The sequence below is a fragment of the Anoplopoma fimbria genome, chromosome 6 (genome assembly GCF_027596085.1).
Source record: "Anoplopoma fimbria isolate UVic2021 breed Golden Eagle Sablefish chromosome 6, Afim_UVic_2022, whole genome shotgun sequence".
NCBI classification, from domain to species: Eukaryota; Metazoa; Chordata; class Actinopteri; order Perciformes; family Anoplopomatidae; genus Anoplopoma; species Anoplopoma fimbria.
This window is the reverse complement of record NC_072454.1, coordinates 11,168,026-11,185,625: the sequence shown is the minus strand read 5'-3', so window position 1 is coordinate 11,185,625 and position 17,600 is coordinate 11,168,026. Positions and strand designations below refer to the sequence as shown.

The following is a 17,600-nucleotide window of genomic DNA, read 5'->3' as shown; positions in this document are numbered from 1 at the left end:
AAGTCATAATTATGAGATAACGTCTATGATTATTAGATACTATCTCATAAGTATGATAGTAAATCAAAATTATGAGATGCTAAGTCATATTTATGGCTAGTATCTCATAATTATGAGATAGTAAGTCATAATTATGAGATAGTAAGTCATAATTATGAGATAGTAAGTCATAATGATGAGATAGTAAGTCATAATTATGAGATAATAAGGCATAATTACAAGATTGTTTCTCATTATTATGAGATGCTTAGTCATATTTATTAGATAGTATCTCATATAGATAGTAAGGCATAATTATGAGATAATAAGGCATCATTATGAGATAGTAAGGCATCATTATGAGATAGTAAGGCATTATTATGAGATAGTAAGGCATTATTATGAGATAGTAAGGCATTATTATGAGATAGTAAATTAAATATAATTATTGGGTTTTAACTCATGTGAATATTTACAGATACAAGTGTCAACCGCAGCTGGTTGCTAGGAGACGGGAGCGGCAAAAGGGTGGGGGCGTGAAAAGCTAATGACGTCACCAGGAAGTCATTTGTGGACCAGACCGTCCCATTTCGGGGAGCGCTCGGTAGTCAGCCTCCACGGTGTTCAGAGGACCCGACCGACGGAGACCGCGAATGTCACGACACATACAACAAGGAAGGAGAAGAAGAAGAAGAAGTCACATTCACCGGAGAGACCAATATTTTACGCGATGGCAGCTACTTCCAGCATGTTTTCCGTGGGGTTCATCGTTTTCGTTTTGCTCTCCGTGTAAGTAACATAAACTACACGAAGTGTGTGACTTAGACTCTGCACACTACTTTGGTTGTGTAGAAGTCTGTTACGCTTCCTAACATCACCTCTGTGTCGTGTTTCCGTGGTTAACTTTGACCGTGTTTTCACGCTTTCGTTTACTTTCGTTTTCGACACTTTCGTTTTTAGGACCACTACATCTGCAGAGGAGAGGAGCGCAACCAACGCAATGTGCGTGGATGGCATGTACGCACATGGCGCACGGAACTGCTGTCTGTGCGCTGCAGGTAGGTGCAGCACTTCACTTACAACTTCAGTGGTGTTATGGAAATAAGTTTGCTAAATATTTGCTATTTTAGCAGCCTCCTATAATGAAGACGGGCAGCAAATAATCCAAGTCATTGTGGATCAAATGTGAATGACAGAAGATTCATTATATACAGTACCAGGACAACTTATAAGATAAGATACAGTAGCATAGAGTAAAGTGCACACAAGAGACATAGTAGAAGAAAGACAAGATGAAAATAAAAAATGAAAATAAAAAAACAAATATTATAAATAGGCAATAAAAAACAGTAGAAAATCAACAATAACTGAAATATTATATTGACAGACAGAAAAAACTATTTTAACTATTATTGCACAGTGTAATGTATTGCACAGGTTTGTATTGTCATGTATAAGATAATATAAGATATATTAGTAGTAGTTTGTAGCACTTATTGTATTCGTATTAGTCTGTTGCAATTATTGTTTTCGTAGTAATTTGCCTCTGCACTATACTTTTGCTCTGGTTTATGCTTTAAGATGCTTGTTTAAGAAAGGAGATGCACTTATGACTTCTGGTGACTCGTAGTTCTCTTGAATACCTATGTTGAATACACTTCCTGTAAGTTGCTTTGGATAAAAGCGTCTGCTAAATGTAATGTAATGTAATAATATATATATAAGATTATATAAGATAACTTAAGTCTTTTAAACTTTTAACAGCTTCAGTTATTAGTTTCTTTGTATATGTATGATCTATATGCCAAACCTGTACACATTTGGAATGTATAATATTTTTTTTACAGATTCATCTATTAGTATATAAATATATAACAGTATATAAAACACTTACATTTAGCCCCTACTCGACCAACTACATAATTAAAATGCTTCATCCATGGTAATACATCAAGACAAAAATAACACAGTAATACAATATATACAATAACAATGTTAAAGAGACCATTACGCATTATGAATACATAAACTTGTATTAGATCCTATCCTATCATCCTTTTACTCTTTTACAGTCAGACCACGTGTTCTTTTCAAATAAGCAAGTTCTGTAACTTTTACACAGAGTGCATTTTTACGAGACATACAGTAGCAGTCAAAAGTTTGGACACACCTTCTCATTCAACTACTTTGAAGAATCTAAAATACAAAACATATTCTGGTTTGTTGAGCATTTGTTTGTTTACCACATAATTCCATATGTGTTCCTTCATAGTTTGGATGTCTTCAATATTAATCTACAATGTAGAAAAAAATAAAAATAAAGAAAAACCATTGAATGAGAAGGTGTGTCCAAACTTTTGACTGGTACTATAGTGCGAGAATATACACCATATAAGCATACTATTTACTTAAAAATGCCAAAACAAAATTTCTTACAGGGCCCTTTAAATAAAGAAAAAAAGCAGGAAGTATTGCCTTTACATTTCAGTGTAACCACAAAGTACCTGATGCATATGTCATGGTCTTTTGGGCCCTTGTGGTTCGGGGCCCTCTATTTTTTGACATAATACAACCCAGCCTCTTTACTTGTAAGCTCATCCTGTGGAGGTTTACATCATAAAAGTGAGTGGGACATTTGTGTTGTTGGACACAGGCCTATAACGCATAACCTTTAGCCACTGCAGAATATTAACATTCATTTAAAATGTTGATAAACATGGATATCTGAAACTGTTAGTGTTGTTTTTTTGCCGGAAAAGTGGTACAGTACTGGCTAGAATATGTTTGTATATATAACTTTTTTTTTATGCCTCTGGCTCATGTGTCTCCCTACTGTAGGTCAGCACCTGGTGAATCATTGCACCACAGATCAACAATTTGGGAAATGCGAACCCTGTGCTACAAACACATACAGCAATCAACCTACTTACCAGAAGTCCTGTGAGCCCTGCACATCCTGCTCACATACTAATGGTATAGACATCACTGTTTTATTTTTTTAATTTATTAGGAAAAATACAGCTCAAAGCAATGTGAAGTGTTGTCAGCCAGTATAATGTCAGTTTTGTGGTTGTACTGTCCCTTTTAGCCGATCTAGAGCTGGAGGAACCCTGCACCCCTGCCAGTGACGCTAAGTGCCGATGTAAAAAAGATCACTATTGCAGCAGTAGCACAGAAACATGTACACTCTGCAATCCTTGTACAGAGTAAGTTCTGCTCCTTGTAATAACCCTAAACTAGAAGATGTATGTATAGCTCCTGAAAGAAATGTCCTCAAAACAGGGTCAAAGCATGTTTATTGACCTTTCCTCATAGACTGCCATCAGAATAAATACATTTTATTTTTATTTTTTATCACTCATACTTTCTTTTCTTTTGGTTGAAGATGTCCGGAGGGCATCAAAGAAGCATGTTCAGCCAAAAGCGACACAATCTGCAATGACAAAACCGAAGGTATGGTTTAGTTTAGCATCATTGCATCATGATGGCCTCAGTTTGTATGCTGCCATGTTATTTATAAACAGAAGTGTCATAATTTTGTTTGTGTTAAAATATAATGTGTCTTTGTGTTTCAGGGGGAAATAACACTGGGATAATAATCGCCATTATTGTTCCAATATTACTCATTGCATTGGCTGTTGCTATTTTTGCATACGTTTATCGAAAGAATCGCTCCCGTGAGTATTTCTCAACTATATGTACTGAGACTTGTTGAGGGCACTAGAACCTCATGTGTTTCTCAATAATTCTAAGATAGTACCCTTATATTACCAGAGGTTCTGTTCACGTTCAATTCAATCATTTTTGTATCGCCTTAATAATATGTTTGTGTCTTTTTTATATTTTATCTCATAAGGGAGGGAACAACATAACGCTGTGGTAAGTCATTCTCCAGAGTTATTTCTTTCATTCCATTTATAACTCTCTGACCAGCTGTTAAGAAGTTTTGCCTTTGTCCTGTTTTATCTGTCCTCTTTTACCACACATGTACACATGTGCATGTATGACAAACACTTTTTTGTCTCTCCTCTAATGTTTGCAAAGCTGCGCCTTTCTATAGGAGGTGCAGGTTAGTTGTGTTAGTGTGCTTGCTCTGTGTCAGTTCTCTTGTGGTGTTGTGTATTTGTATAGCCTGTGTAGGCAGTTTGTTATTTTATCACTGTGATGTTGTCATTTTTTCTAATTTAATATTCGTGCTTCTTCTATTTCTCAGGAGATTCTGCTTCTTAATGGTAAGAAAAGCCCCAGGACGCCTTTTTGTATGATACAATATTAAAGCTTTAATTGATATTTCTCTATATGTTAAGCTTGTTAGATTAAATACCTGTTCAATATATAATCAGACTGAATTTAAATCTAACTTAATGTCTAATTAATCCTCACTTTTCCCGTCTTTCACATAGTTTCAGATGTTGAACTCCAGCCTCACCTGCCTGACATTGCAAAAGTGATTGGATGGAAGGATATGCAGGAGGTAGCAATGCGCAGCAGTATAATGGACACTGTTATTGATTCTTGTAAACTGAACCACCCTGGTGACAGCCAGGAGTGGACACTTGAACTACTAAAAGTGTTTGTGGAGAAGCATGGCAAGGAGGCCCCTAGGAAATTGATCGAAATTCTTCAAGATAGTGACAAAAGGGGCAAAGCAGAAAGCGTGCAAAATATTCTGTGTCCTAAACAAACACTTCCTGCTTGAATGTTTCTATTGTGAGCATGTTTTAGATATTTGCAGTGCTGTCTGTATGTGTAAGCGCCATTCCTCAGGAATAACTTGAATTTGTTGAAGTACATAGAGAAATATGTTTTCATGTAGTTTGGGGAAATGCTAAATATTTGCTGATTTACTCCAGTATTGAATTTATATGGGTTTTGTCGTAGCCTAGCGCAGCTCCTGTAGTCATGTGATTAAAAGACAGGAAGTCTAGTATTTTATTGTGAAACATTCTGTTGTTCAATAAATGGGGGCGGCGGAGCAACACGGTTGTTTTACCTTGACGTGCCGACTCAACGCGTAAAACAGTGTAATGTCGTCTTCAAGTGTGGTTATGAAAGAAAGTAAGTGCAGACATATAAGAGTATTGAAGAAGACCAAAGATAGACACTACATTATGGATTACTATTTTGAAAGCAGTTGGCACGTCTCTCTGTCTGTATTTGAACTTTGTAAAAGCTGAATTTAATGTTAGATTTTAAAGCACTGAATCACTGTTCTCTGCTTCTCCGTTTTGTTAAATAACGAAAGGAAAGGTTTTTGCCGCTTCCAGTTTTTAAAAAAAAAGATGCTTGTGTTGGTGTAACGATATTGGTCAAGGGCTGAACAAAGTCCATTTGTGCCACAGCTTGTATATTAAACCTCAATAAATGTATTTTTAGGGAAAATGTCACTTTTGGTTCCCATTATTTTGTGAGCGTCTTAGTTTCTATTTTCTTTTGCTCACAGACAGACTCTTCTTTTCAGCCGTCCTCCCAAGTGTTACTTCTTTATTAGTACTTTGAAATAGGTATCTGTTTTGTTATTGCTATAATACGCTCTTATTTTGTAACAAAGTAACATTACTTATCCCTTAGGTGTTTTATTAATTCATTAATAATAATAAAGTATCCAGTAACAAATAGACCTACATCTTCAATATTCTCAAACTGTTGTCTTTTTGTCGTGTATATACATTTTCTTTGGTGACTACCAGCAAGTATTTAATTGGGACTAGGGCTGCAGCTAACAATTACTTTTATTATTTATTTATCTGAGGATTATAATCTCAATTTATCAATTCAACCATAAAAGATCATAAAACAGTGAAAAATGGTGCAATTTCCAAAAATCTAGTTTGTTTCAGTTTTTAAAGGCGACAAAGAAAATAAATAAAAAGTAAAGCTGCAACCAGTAAATACATTTTTGCTTAAAAAATGTGCCATATTAGTGATTATTAAATTACTGTAAACTGATTACTTATTGGTGCCTTGCATGTACAAAAAAATACTTTCATAGTTGTGATTTCATTTGTGAGAAGTGAATTAGATAAAGAACAGAAAGTAGGGCTGCAGCTAACGATTGTTTTCATCGCTGAGTCAATTAATAGTTTGGTCCATAATATGTCAGAATATAGTGAGAAATGATGACTGACTGAAACAATAAGCCACTCCCAGTTCAGTATAGTGGTGAGGTGATAGTTGAGAATATTGGCAAGTGGACTTTCCCTTTTACTTGAAGTGGTTTAGTTGCAAGTTCCCCATTCCAACTTCTTGTCAGTGGAATGGGGAAGCTGATCAAACAAGTTGTGGTTGAATATTATGTAAACAAATTAAAAAAATCATAGCAAATAAAATTTTGACATTGTATTAAAATAATTAGAAATGGTAGATACATTGTGAGAGTGTAATTAAAAAATCAACAGTGACGTAACTCAATGAATAACATAACTGAAATGGGATTTACGAAAAATAATGATATAATAAAAAAATTGATTGTCGAAAAAAATTTCAAAGGCATGAATAAATCATGACATCTGTCAGTTTGACAGCACAGGTTTTCAACAAGAAGTTTAGAATCTCCGGGGCTTTCCGTTGTGTCAACTTCCTTTTTTTATATCGAATGGGTCTTAAAGGGTCAGTTCACCCAAATCACCAGATGTAAATATTTGAATCTTAGTTTTATTGGTTCATAATTTGAGATATTTGTTTCTGATATTTCGGGAGGTTAATGTGTAATGTTAATTTGTTTGGGGTGCTTGAGTTTAAAATAGTCGCTTTTACACTTTAATGTTCACAACCCTCTGAAATCCACTGATCCCACTAACTTAAATTGGAATTCTTACATATATTCTTTATTTCTTATCCATCATTTTTCTTTTTTCTCACTTTTATTTTTCACACTTAAAGAGTTTTTTACACTACTTTTTACTACACATATAAGTTTAGGTGATAAGTTTAATAAACCACAAAAAGAAAAACAATATACATATTATATATACATATACAATATTAGCACTACAAGTGAGAAATTATTATTTTATTTTGTAATAGGGGTAAACTGACCCTTTAACCTGTGAGTGATGGCAATGCTCAGCATTCAATGTTAAAAAAAAAAATTTGGTTCATTGAGTTTGTTGAACTACAACTGAACTACAACCTGAGCAGACATAATAAAGTGTTCGGGATAAAAAATGTGACCGTCTTTGCATTTAATCATTCATTTATTTCTCATTTCAACTATACCCATACAGCAAAATGAAGATTTTTCTCTCAGAACAAGTGTATAAGAACATAAAACCACCTTAACACTTCATGTCTCCTTCCCAAAAATCCATGAGGAAGGAAGCCCATCTGTTGAGCCGGTTATTTTGGGTCTGCTGATTAGCCTGTCCACTTTCATTTCTCATCAGCTACAAAATTGCGACATTGGCACCGATGTGCCCTCATTTGCTTTAAACATCAGGCAGTGCGGCTTTAAAAGAAACATGTTAATGGTAATCTGTAATGACATCCAAACACAGTTTCTGACAGTTTTGTGAATCCTTTTTGTCGAGACGTGAGCAGCATATGAGACACATTGGTGTTATTATTTCTACAGCAACTCAACATAATAATTTCCTTTTCATTGTCAAGGAAATTCTGTTTAAGATGTATAACTGAATTATAAGGAAATAGTAGCAAGGGAAGAATTTTCAGTAACGTGAGAACTGACATTTTTATAAATCTCATATATCAGATTAAGAATGAGAGGAAATTAAAGTAGGGATACACAACTACAGATGAGTTGAGAATATAACGAGTGCTTTGAAATTAATTACTAACAGACGGTCGCAAGTAAAAATATATATAAAACTGTCAAAACAACTTCAACATAGATAAAAATAAAGAAGTGACATTTGCTTTGTAATTAAAAGATAAATTAAAAGTCTGAAATTTCAAGATTGTCAGCATGAAAGATAAATCGAATCTAGTCTTCTTTGTTAGTAGCTTTTCTTGCAGGTTAACAGCAGAAACAAGTCCTTCCCATATTCTGATAATCACCTCTTTAAAGTCCTCGACTTCCTCTGCGTCCCCTGCAGTGTGCCGAGAAGTCTGTCCCAGTGCGTGAAGTATGGTGCGTAGTTGACTTTGAATTTGAGGTGGTGGAGGTCATGATGCTGAGCTCCTCCATAGAGGCCGAATGGCACCACTCTATGTGGAGACCAGGGGAATTCATATCCGGAGTGCGCCTCCACGGACAGATACATGTTCGTGACAAAGAAGAGCATCTCAGTGAGTGGATGGCAGCCCAGGAGCAAAGGGTTCAGGGTTGCAAAGAAGCTGAGGCTCAGCATCTCCCAGACGCCCGTGTTCTCCGTGGTCAGGGAGAAGGTGGCCGTGTAGAGGTGGTGCTCCTTGTGGAAGGAATGATAGAGCCAGGGCACTTTGTGATGGAGCAGGTGCCACAAAAAGTACTGCGTGTCGAACAAGAGGAGGCAGGCCAGCACGTCTTTGAAAACAGTCAGCATCTCAGGTGCCAGTGTGGGAGAAAACACGGGCCTCCAGTGCCCGTGAGCAACAGAAAGAGGGAGAATAAAACAAACATGGTTGTGGAGAATTCTGCACCAACACCTCCAAGCCTTTGCCCACGTCACCTCGCTCTGAGGCTGGATCTTGAAGCGGCGCACCAGGGTCAGTCTGGAACAGAGCAAATCCAGGATAATGTAAGGTAAGCAGCAGCTCAGGTAAACTGTCAGAGAGAAGAAAACTGGGAAAAGTGGAGATCTGAGGAAGCTCTGATGTCTTAACCAGTCCCAAACAATCTGTAGGAGTCTCTCTGTGCCGTCTGAGGTTGTCATCTCTGCAGTGTTTGAAAACGTAACTGTGCTGATGCATTTATAGTTAGTGAAGGGTGGTGTTGATGACGTAAGATGACACAAAAGCGTTTCCTAAGTGACTTTACATATTAGACACAGCTAAAAAAAAAAAAAAAAACATTTGTAATTTACAGTGGCACTGTTGATCACTTTGGAATTTATGCATTTATATGTAAATATCTGCTTTATGTCTGTAAGTCGGTGGACCTTCCCAAAGTTGGGATTGTTGTTGTGGTTTATTCCTCAGTAAGCTGTGTTCAAACTGTGTGTCTTGTGTCTCCTGCCCTCTTTTACTTTTAGACCAATTTGCTCGAGCATGAAGCGCCACCCTGTGGATGCAAAATGTTCTTGTTAACATCCTGTAGAAACAGTGTAACCATGTTGTTATTTTGGATGCCATTTTAACGGTTATGTGGGACTTTTCATGTAATATTTGACCCACATCAACGCCCAAGTTTTATTCATTTTCAGAAGTAAACCTAAAGAAAGTGTTTTGAGGGGTTTCAAAACTACAGATTTCCTTGTTTTGCAAAATAAAATCTTTGGCAAATCACACATATGAAATGGCTCGCTTCACACAAAGTTTGCACTTCAAATGTGCCTTTTTCATCAAAAGGCATAAAACAAAATAATAACTTAATGTGACCTTCAGAGAACTTTAAGGGAATGTACCAAACCTCAAAACAACTCTCAAAAAACCTTTGGGAAACGTTCCCTGAAAAATAACGGTTGTTGAACACTTCCTTCAATCATATTTTCATAAGATGGTTGTACGTTTTGTATTCAAATGGATATAAAGGAGCATAAAATAGTAACCGAATAGTCAACAAAAAATAGGCCACACAAATTGCACAGTTAAAGTAGCAATAGTGCAATACACACTGAGTGACTTCTGCAATTATTAGTTAGTCAGACTGATTTAAACTCTAATAATAATACTGAATCACATCACAGCAAAACAATTTGAATATCATTGTGCACACCATTTATAATATTTTAATATACATGAGCCATAGGGAGTCTGTAAGAGGTCACAGCTCTGGAGGCCTATTTTGGTTGCAGAGGGGAAGCTGGGCGGTGTCAGTCTTTATGGGTGGAGCGCATAGTCCGGATATGAGTAAAGAGCTGTGAAATTGTTTCCCTCGTTGTTCACATGAGTTTGATGAGGCTGCTTTCACGGGAGAGCCTCCAACACATACATCTATCACCATGAACTTAGACAGAGAGCAGCATAAAGGTGGGTTTATCAGCTCTTTTTTTTACACTGTAGTCTTTTTTGAATGTACTCCTCCGACCTTTACATCCACCAAAAGCGAGTTCAAGTCGTTAAACATGCAAATGTTTTGCCTAAATGATGCTTGTTGCCAACTTTTCTGGAAGAAAAACGTTTTAATTGTTGCTTTTTGTTGTGGCTTCAGTGCTTTAAACAACTCCTATAGAGCACAGGTTGTAATGCCGTAAAGTGACGTTTTTTTCTGCCGCGAAATCATCACGATTTCCGTGATGAGCGGATAACTGTTTTTGTTGCTAAGACAACCGAGGTGGTGACCGTTGGCTCGCTGTGCACCGTGACGTCACAGTGGTTGTTGGAAGACTTGAACTTTTTTAACTTTAGATTTAAGCCTTTTAATGTACTTACAATGCTTTAACTCAGTGGTGAAATAAGTATGAAGTTCTGGTGTTGAAGTAAGAAAAGTAGCAAAATATCACAGTTATACATAATACTGTGTTTAAAATGACTACTACCACTAAAATAAACTTACATTATCAAAAGTACTTATTATGCATAGTGATCAATTTCAGAATGATTTACGTGAAATTATTGGATTTTTACGTATTGATGCAACAATGCATACATCACTTTAATGTTGGAGCTGTTGGAGGTGGATCTTAATCTATAATATTACATCACAAAGTATTAGTTGATTATATTTTGTATTGATAATCTGAAGTACAATATTTCCCTCTGAAATGTAGTTGGGTAGAAGTACAGTCAGTAATTACTCCAGTAATGTACAAGTACCTAAAGTTGTACTTAATTAGAGTAATTGAGTTATTTTACACCACTGACTTAACTTTAGAAATCCCATTTCCATGTAGTCTTTACTTCCATCCATTTATTGTAAGAGGAATAATATTGTACTTTTTGCTCCTAGATTTATTTGACAGTTAAAGTTACTGGCTACATTACAGATAAAGATGATTTATTTACACGATGCTTGCTGATAACACTTAAGTACCTTTAGGAGTTTATTTTTACATGGTGGCCTTGGCATTAAACGTTGTTACTGAAATCTTTTTTGTAGGGAAATTGAGTAGCTAAGGATTCTGACCTTTTTTATGTGGACTGCATGTTCTGTAATAGATGATCTCAAATGATTTTTAATGAATACCATACAGGCCTCTCTCTGTTTGGCTCTATGTTTGTTTGGATGGACTGAACCATGTAAGTTTTGGAAAATAGCCCAGTGAGTAAGTCATGGGAAGTTTCCCTGGCTCTGTAGCTGCACATACTCTGCCATTACTGCTGTCATTTTTTTTAAGCTCAAGTCTGACAGAACAGCTCATACTCTCATGATCTTACAGTGAGATCATGACGTACGTGTACTTCCTATTTCTTGTTTCACTTATGTGCCGAGGGACGAAAGCTTCATTTTAATCACATTGTATTCCTTTAAAGATTATAATGATGATTGCTAGATGCAGTATATTCTCATCGGTGCAGTGTGCAGTTCACTTTTTAACTTCTACCAAAAGCTTGGAACTTAAGCAAGAGACTTCTGTAAAATATATTGCATGATTTGACGGTAATCTGACGTCCAGGAAAGAAGGTAATAACGTCAGTTAGAGTTTCCGACATTGTTTCACTTACAAGCTGAATTTCATCATATATAACCTTTTTTGGGACATTTTCCAGAAAGGGAGGCGTTATTCATTTTATTTAGGACTAAATTTTAACAGGATGTTAAATGCTAACAGGCACAATGTTAGTAACTAAAGAGGGTTATCAGAGACGTGGGGAACAAAGGGACCAATCTTCCTTCCTCCCATGTTGCACAGTGTGATACTGGACGAGTGCGTCAGTGTCCCTCAGCCCACTGCCTCTATATTTAGAGGCAGTGGGTGGAGTGCTTTACAAAAATAACTTTATATATATCCTATGATTTTTATTAATTTTATTCAGAACATCAACACCATTTTTTGCGACAATTGTACTTGGAATCTTAATAAAACCACAATTTCTTGTTTTTGTTTCAGGATCTGAGCTGCAGCTGCCTGGCCGTCTGCGCCATGCTTAACTGTGCGTGTTAGAAACAACCTGAGAGATGCAGGGGGCCATCGCACGAGTGTGTATGGTGGTGGCCGCTGCCATACTAAACCACCCCTTGCTCTTTCCTCAAGAGAACGCCACGCTCCCGGACCAGGACGAGGCGCTGATGGCTCGTATGCGGGCGCACGAGGAGAGGCTGGAAATGGAGCATGCGAGGCTGGAGAAAGAGATTTCACAGCTGGACTCAAAGCAGGAAGAAAGCAGCTCGGAGGACGGTTATAGTTGGTACTTTTGGAGCACCGTGTCTTTCGTCATACTCTTCGTTATCGAGGTGTGCAGGGTGCAGGGTGGTGCTGACACAGAAGTTCGGCCAGTTGAGGATGAAGACATGTTTTCAGAGAGTGGATCCATCAGCCCCAGGACGATGGTGCTGGATAAGGATATCCTGAGAAACTTCTGTGACAAGTGCACCTACACCTCAGCCCATGAAAACTGGAGGGTGAGGGAGTTTGTCGAGGGTTTTGCCGATGACTTGCTGGAATCGGTCAGGAGCGTATGCGACAGGCAGGCAGACATGGAAGTCGGGGACTTTGTCGGGGTTGGAAGCATGTTCGAGTCGTGGAAGGTGTGCAAGCCACTGATGTGCGACCTCATAGTGCCTTTCTCGCCTCCAGCTCCGTACTCCTTCCAGTTCCACCTGTGGTGCAGCCCCTCCAGTGACATTCCTCCGGACATGCAGGGCTGTGGCCGGATAAAGGTGACCAGGTTTGGGGAGAACGAGGCGGGCTGCCTCTGCGGCTCTGCTAACCTTGGAGAGGACATGCTTTGTCTGTTGCATTGCAACGACGACGCACTCAAAGTGGACTACAGTCCCGATGAACTGCTGTGCTCCAGGAACACACGTTTCTTAGCCAAAGATCAAGTCATGAAGTGGTTTCAGATCTCGGTAACCAAAGCGTGGGGACGCATCTCTCACAAATACGACTTTGAGGTCACTTTTCGCAACCTGGATGCCGCCGGTGCTCTGAAGATCAGATTCCGCTCAGGGAAAGTCATCGTACTGAACATCATACCTGCGGTTCAGCTGGAGGAAACGGATGCTTATTTTGTCTCACACTTCCCCTCAGACTGTGACAGCTCTCCTGACCCATGCTGGCCCCTCTCTTTAGCTGTCTACGAGAGGAATTTGCTGAAACATTTCTCTAAACGCCTGCCACAAAATTCCTGTCATTTACACTGCCTTCAGATTGTTACTTTCCTACACAGAAAGCAGACAGCGCTCACAGGAAAAAGTGCCCTCACTAACTACCATTTAAAGACTGCTCTGTTGCACCTGTTGCTGACTAAAAGACCCTCTGCGTGGAGCATTGAGAGCACGGAGCACAGGCTTCGGGATGTGCTCAGCTTCTTGCAGAGGAGCCTAAACGAGAAGAGACTCCATCACGTTCTGATCGGGAACAGCAAAGTGCCAGAAAAAGTCCAGGTTCCTGAGATAATTCGCAAAGCAGAGCCCGTCAATCTGTTCCGCTCTCTGGTGTTGCAGAGGGAGCTTTATTCGGCAACAGTCAGGCATTTCCGCGAGATGTTGAGAAATGCCCCTGTGCTCATACAAGAGTACACACCGCAGTTATCAAACGGAGCTCTACGCCACTAGATGAAAGTTTGTGAGCTGTGGCCGTGTTTCTTATCGTGACCAAAGCACTGACCGATCTTTAAATATCATTCAGTGTTACAAAAACACTCACCTGATACCGATTACTCAAATGAGAAGGTGCACTTACAGCAGTTATTTTAGTTACAGCTGATATCTTGACAGTATTTTTTGCTGCAGCTGCTTTTTTTTTTCACACTTGACAAGGTAACCCGTGTGAATAAGGGACTCCAAACAACACGTATGCAGAACAGTGTTTGTCCCACAAGATTTGATAGGTATATTGTTTACCCATGTAGTCATTTTTTATTCAATCTATAGGACTGTTACCAAAGCAAAAATAAAATTTTACCATTTACCTTTTAAAAGAAAATATGATGCACTTTCGTCAGTTGGGAGAACATTTTAACAGAAATACCTCTCATATAATGCCGGTCTAAACAGAACAGCAGTGCTTTTGTTTTTATTCATACTGTTGCAGATCTGATGGCAGCTATTAATTGTGCAATGTTTAATGTTTTGTATTGCTTGTTAAAAAGTATTCGTTTTGCCTGTTACATTTCTGCTGAGTTGTCTTCCGTTTATAAAATGAGACAACCCTGCGTAGTATGGACAGGAAAACCTAATGTAGTTATTGTTTTAATATTACAGAGACAGAAAATTCAGGCAAGAGTCAATACATCCACAGTTTTTATTAGAGAAAGGGCTGAATCATTAAAAAGACATTGAATCACATTTACTTCACTGAACCTGATTTCCATTATTGTTTGTATTTTTCCCTCAATCACAAAATAAATGGCCAATAAAAACGTATTCACTGTACCCCTTAATTGTTAACTCATCATAGTACTTGCTACAATATATTTTCCCCATTTCATTAAAGTTAGAAAAACAGACATGACCCCAGAGTAGAATAACCAAAAGATGGATATGAATAATAAATGGGACGGTTTATGGTTTTCATCACTTCTTTTCTACAGGCCATAGTCAAAGTTGGGTTTCCCCTCCGCGAAGGTCTTGTAGTAGGCATTGAAGGTTTCCACACTGTGCATTGTTGCCTTGACAGCCGTGTCCTCAAACATTAGCTCCGTCCACTTCTTCAGTGCAGGTTTGCCGTCAAGGCAGCTGAAAAGACAACGGGAATCATATCATTCACCTATTTACAACACATGAACATAAGGCGCCCTGAGAAAATATGACATATCAGACATCATGACGGAGGAAGACTTGTTCGCTCTGTTCTGATGAGATTCCCTGCTCTTCTTGCATATGTTACTTTTATACTGTACCTCATATTTGTACTTTCTGCTCCTCTCTATGGTGACATTGAGAGAAATGCTTCCATAAATAAAATGTATTTATTTTTAACTGTGTTGAGTATGACTTACTGTTTCAGTTCAAAGCTCTCCAGCCTCTCAAACCATGGCCACATCATGTAGTCGATCATTGTGATGGAATCCCCACCAAAGAACTTGGTCTTCTTGTTGACGAGGTCCTGAAAAATAAACATTACATTTATCAGCCTTGTATTTAGCACTGTAAACCAGCCAGGTACAGACTATAAAAGACTGAGAGGTCGGTGATCTAACTTTACTCATTTTCTTAAACCATTTATAACGATGTATAGACACACATTCATAGTTTTGCTCACGCTCGTTACCGGGGCCAAGTTAACTTTGTGTAAAGAAACCAGAGCACTCGACTTCGCCACCTACCTCATTTAATTTGGAAAGCTTCTCATTCAATTCAGCTTCCAGTCCTGAGACATCCTCGCCCTTCTTTCTCCCCATTGGAATCTTGTAAAAGTATGGTGTAATCTGTCGTAAACAGTGGCAATAATATGATTATTTGATAATAACAAGAGGAAGTATACAAAACAAAACAAAAAAACAAAAAATAGAGAGGATACCTTGGAAAAGTGCTCCAGCATCATCTTCTGCTGAGCTTTACCAAAAGGAGAGGAAGGAAGCAGCTTGTTCTCAGGGTAAACTTCATCCAAGTAGTCACAGGTGATGGGAGACTCGTATATCACCTCACCAGCAGTTGTCTCCAGTGTTGGGACAAGTCCAAGAGGGTTTATCTCAAGGAACCACTCAGGCTTGTCTCTCAGGTGGATGTTGATAATGTCATGTCTGAAGGAGAAAAGCAGTTTGTATGATCAAAGGGCATAGGAGTTTCAGGTTTTACAATTAGTGATGCTATGGTTTAAATAAGGTATAATTAAACTTGTCTTTACTTGATCCCTTTGGCACACAGCACTAATCTGGCTCTCTGGGCGAAGGGGCAGAATCTCATGCTGTAAAGCCTGATGTGGCCGTTGGGGACAGGCCCTGGTTTAGCACTTCCTGAAAGAGAAATATTGCAGTTTCCATACATGACCAAGTGTAAGTTTGCTACCATTAATGCCTGAATGTAACCATGTATCATTCACCTCTGTTACTGTTCTTTACTTAAGCTATAAAATCACAACCCCAGACTATAAATCCATGCACATTATAGTATACATTTATAAAAAGGCAGCAAATGACAACTGAAACAGTGAGCTGGCTTTATTTTGTTATTTGGGAAGTTTTCTCATTAAAACAGCTGTATGAGTCATATGACTATTAAGGCAAGTGATGAACTTGAGTACATTTTTGGGTACTTTTACATAACTTAAGTGTTACTTTCCTGTTACTTTTTACTTCAACTGAAATTATTTCAGAGGAAAAAAAAACCTTTTTAACAGCTTCAGTTATTAGTTTCTTTGTATATGTATGATCTATATGCCAAACCTGTACACATTTGGAATCTATAATATTTTTTTACAGATTCATCTATTAGTATATAAATATATAACAGTATATAAAACACTTACATTCAGCCCCACCTTGACCAACCACATAATTAAAATGCCTCATCCATGGTAATACATCAAGACAAAAATAACACAGTAATACAATATATACAATAACAATGTATGAATACATAAACTTGTATTAGATCCTATCCTATCATCCTTTTACTCTTTTACAGTCAGACCACGTGTTCTTTTCAAATAAGCAAGTTCTGTAACTTTTACACAGAGTGCATTTTTACGAGACATACAGTAGCAGTCAAAAGTTTGGACACACCTTCTCATTCAACTACTTTGAAGAATCTAAAATATAAAACATATTCTGGTTTGTTGAGCATTTGTTTGTTTACCACATAATTCCATATGTGTTCCTTCATAGTTTGGATGTCTTCAATATTAATCTACAATGTAGGAAAAAATAAAAAGAAAGAAAAACTATTGAATGAGAAGGTGTGTCCAAACTTTTGACTGGTACTGTATAATGTCAATAAACTAGCCTCAAGTACATACTTCTCATATACATATACATGCAGTATTTCACAACTGCATGTCTTCCCAATAAAGTTATTCAAAATCGATGTTAGTTTAGTGTTAAAAATGCATTATATTCAGTGGTACAGATAAGAACTATTTGGATTCAGTGCAATAGGCTACATAATGCTTTGTCATCGTCAGGCTCATGATGTTACATAATGCTTACTCCTCAAAACTATCTGGCACCTTGAAACGCAACAACAGGAGGAAGTCAATGTGCATTCAAACACCCTGGCAGCACGTAGAGTCTTACCTTTGGAGAAACATTTTTCGGTAGACATGTTTCAGGGGATGAAAGTCACGTAATCTTGACACGAAAAGAGGAAGGTCTGTGAATCCCTGAGAAGAGAGCGTATCATGAGTTTAAACAGAGATATCAGCTCTTTATATACATGTCTGATTGGCTGTTTAGCCTACTTCCTGAATGGGCGTGTCATATAGAATACCAGCCAATGGGATGCGAGGGTAGTTGCCTAGGCATTCCCTGGTTGCCATGGA

At 37.9% G+C, this 17,600-nt stretch overlaps 4 protein-coding genes across 4 annotated transcripts; 2 read left to right on the top strand and 2 right to left on the bottom strand.

Annotated features, from left to right (window-relative positions):
* The first annotated feature begins 542 nt into the window (after positions 1-542).
* On the top strand, positions 543-5,457 carry fas (Fas cell surface death receptor). Its single transcript, XM_054600313.1, has 9 exons — positions 543-768; positions 940-1,037; positions 2,818-2,952; positions 3,068-3,185; positions 3,365-3,432; positions 3,555-3,656; positions 3,836-3,858; positions 4,193-4,211; positions 4,383-5,457. Exons 1-9 carry the CDS (start codon positions 710-712, stop codon positions 4,676-4,678), a joined length of 918 nt encoding a protein of 305 aa, XP_054456288.1. The 5' UTR covers positions 543-709; the 3' UTR covers positions 4,679-5,457.
* Positions 5,458-7,913: 2,456 nt separating this feature from the next.
* Positions 7,914-8,792, bottom strand: LOC129092638 (cholesterol 25-hydroxylase-like protein). The gene has a single exon (XM_054600649.1). It carries the CDS (start codon positions 8,790-8,792, stop codon positions 7,992-7,994), a length of 801 nt encoding a protein of 266 aa, XP_054456624.1. The 3' UTR covers positions 7,914-7,991.
* A 1,115-nt stretch (positions 8,793-9,907) lies between these two features.
* Positions 9,908-14,915, top strand: itprip (inositol 1,4,5-trisphosphate receptor interacting protein). Its single transcript, XM_054599781.1, has 2 exons — positions 9,908-10,047; positions 12,069-14,915. The coding sequence occupies exon 2, from the start codon at positions 12,137-12,139 to the stop codon at positions 13,733-13,735; it is 1,599 nt and encodes a 532-aa protein (XP_054455756.1). The 5' UTR covers positions 9,908-10,047; positions 12,069-12,136; the 3' UTR covers positions 13,736-14,915.
* LOC129092033 (glutathione S-transferase omega-1-like) lies at positions 14,238-17,508 on the bottom strand. The gene is made up of 6 exons (XM_054599782.1): positions 17,356-17,508; positions 15,969-16,077; positions 15,642-15,864; positions 15,448-15,549; positions 15,121-15,227; positions 14,238-14,857 (listed from the first exon to the last, which is right to left on the bottom strand). Exons 1-6 carry the CDS (start codon positions 17,381-17,383, stop codon positions 14,707-14,709), a joined length of 720 nt encoding a protein of 239 aa, XP_054455757.1. The 5' UTR covers positions 17,384-17,508; the 3' UTR covers positions 14,238-14,706.
* Positions 17,509-17,600: the final 92 nt, after the last annotated feature.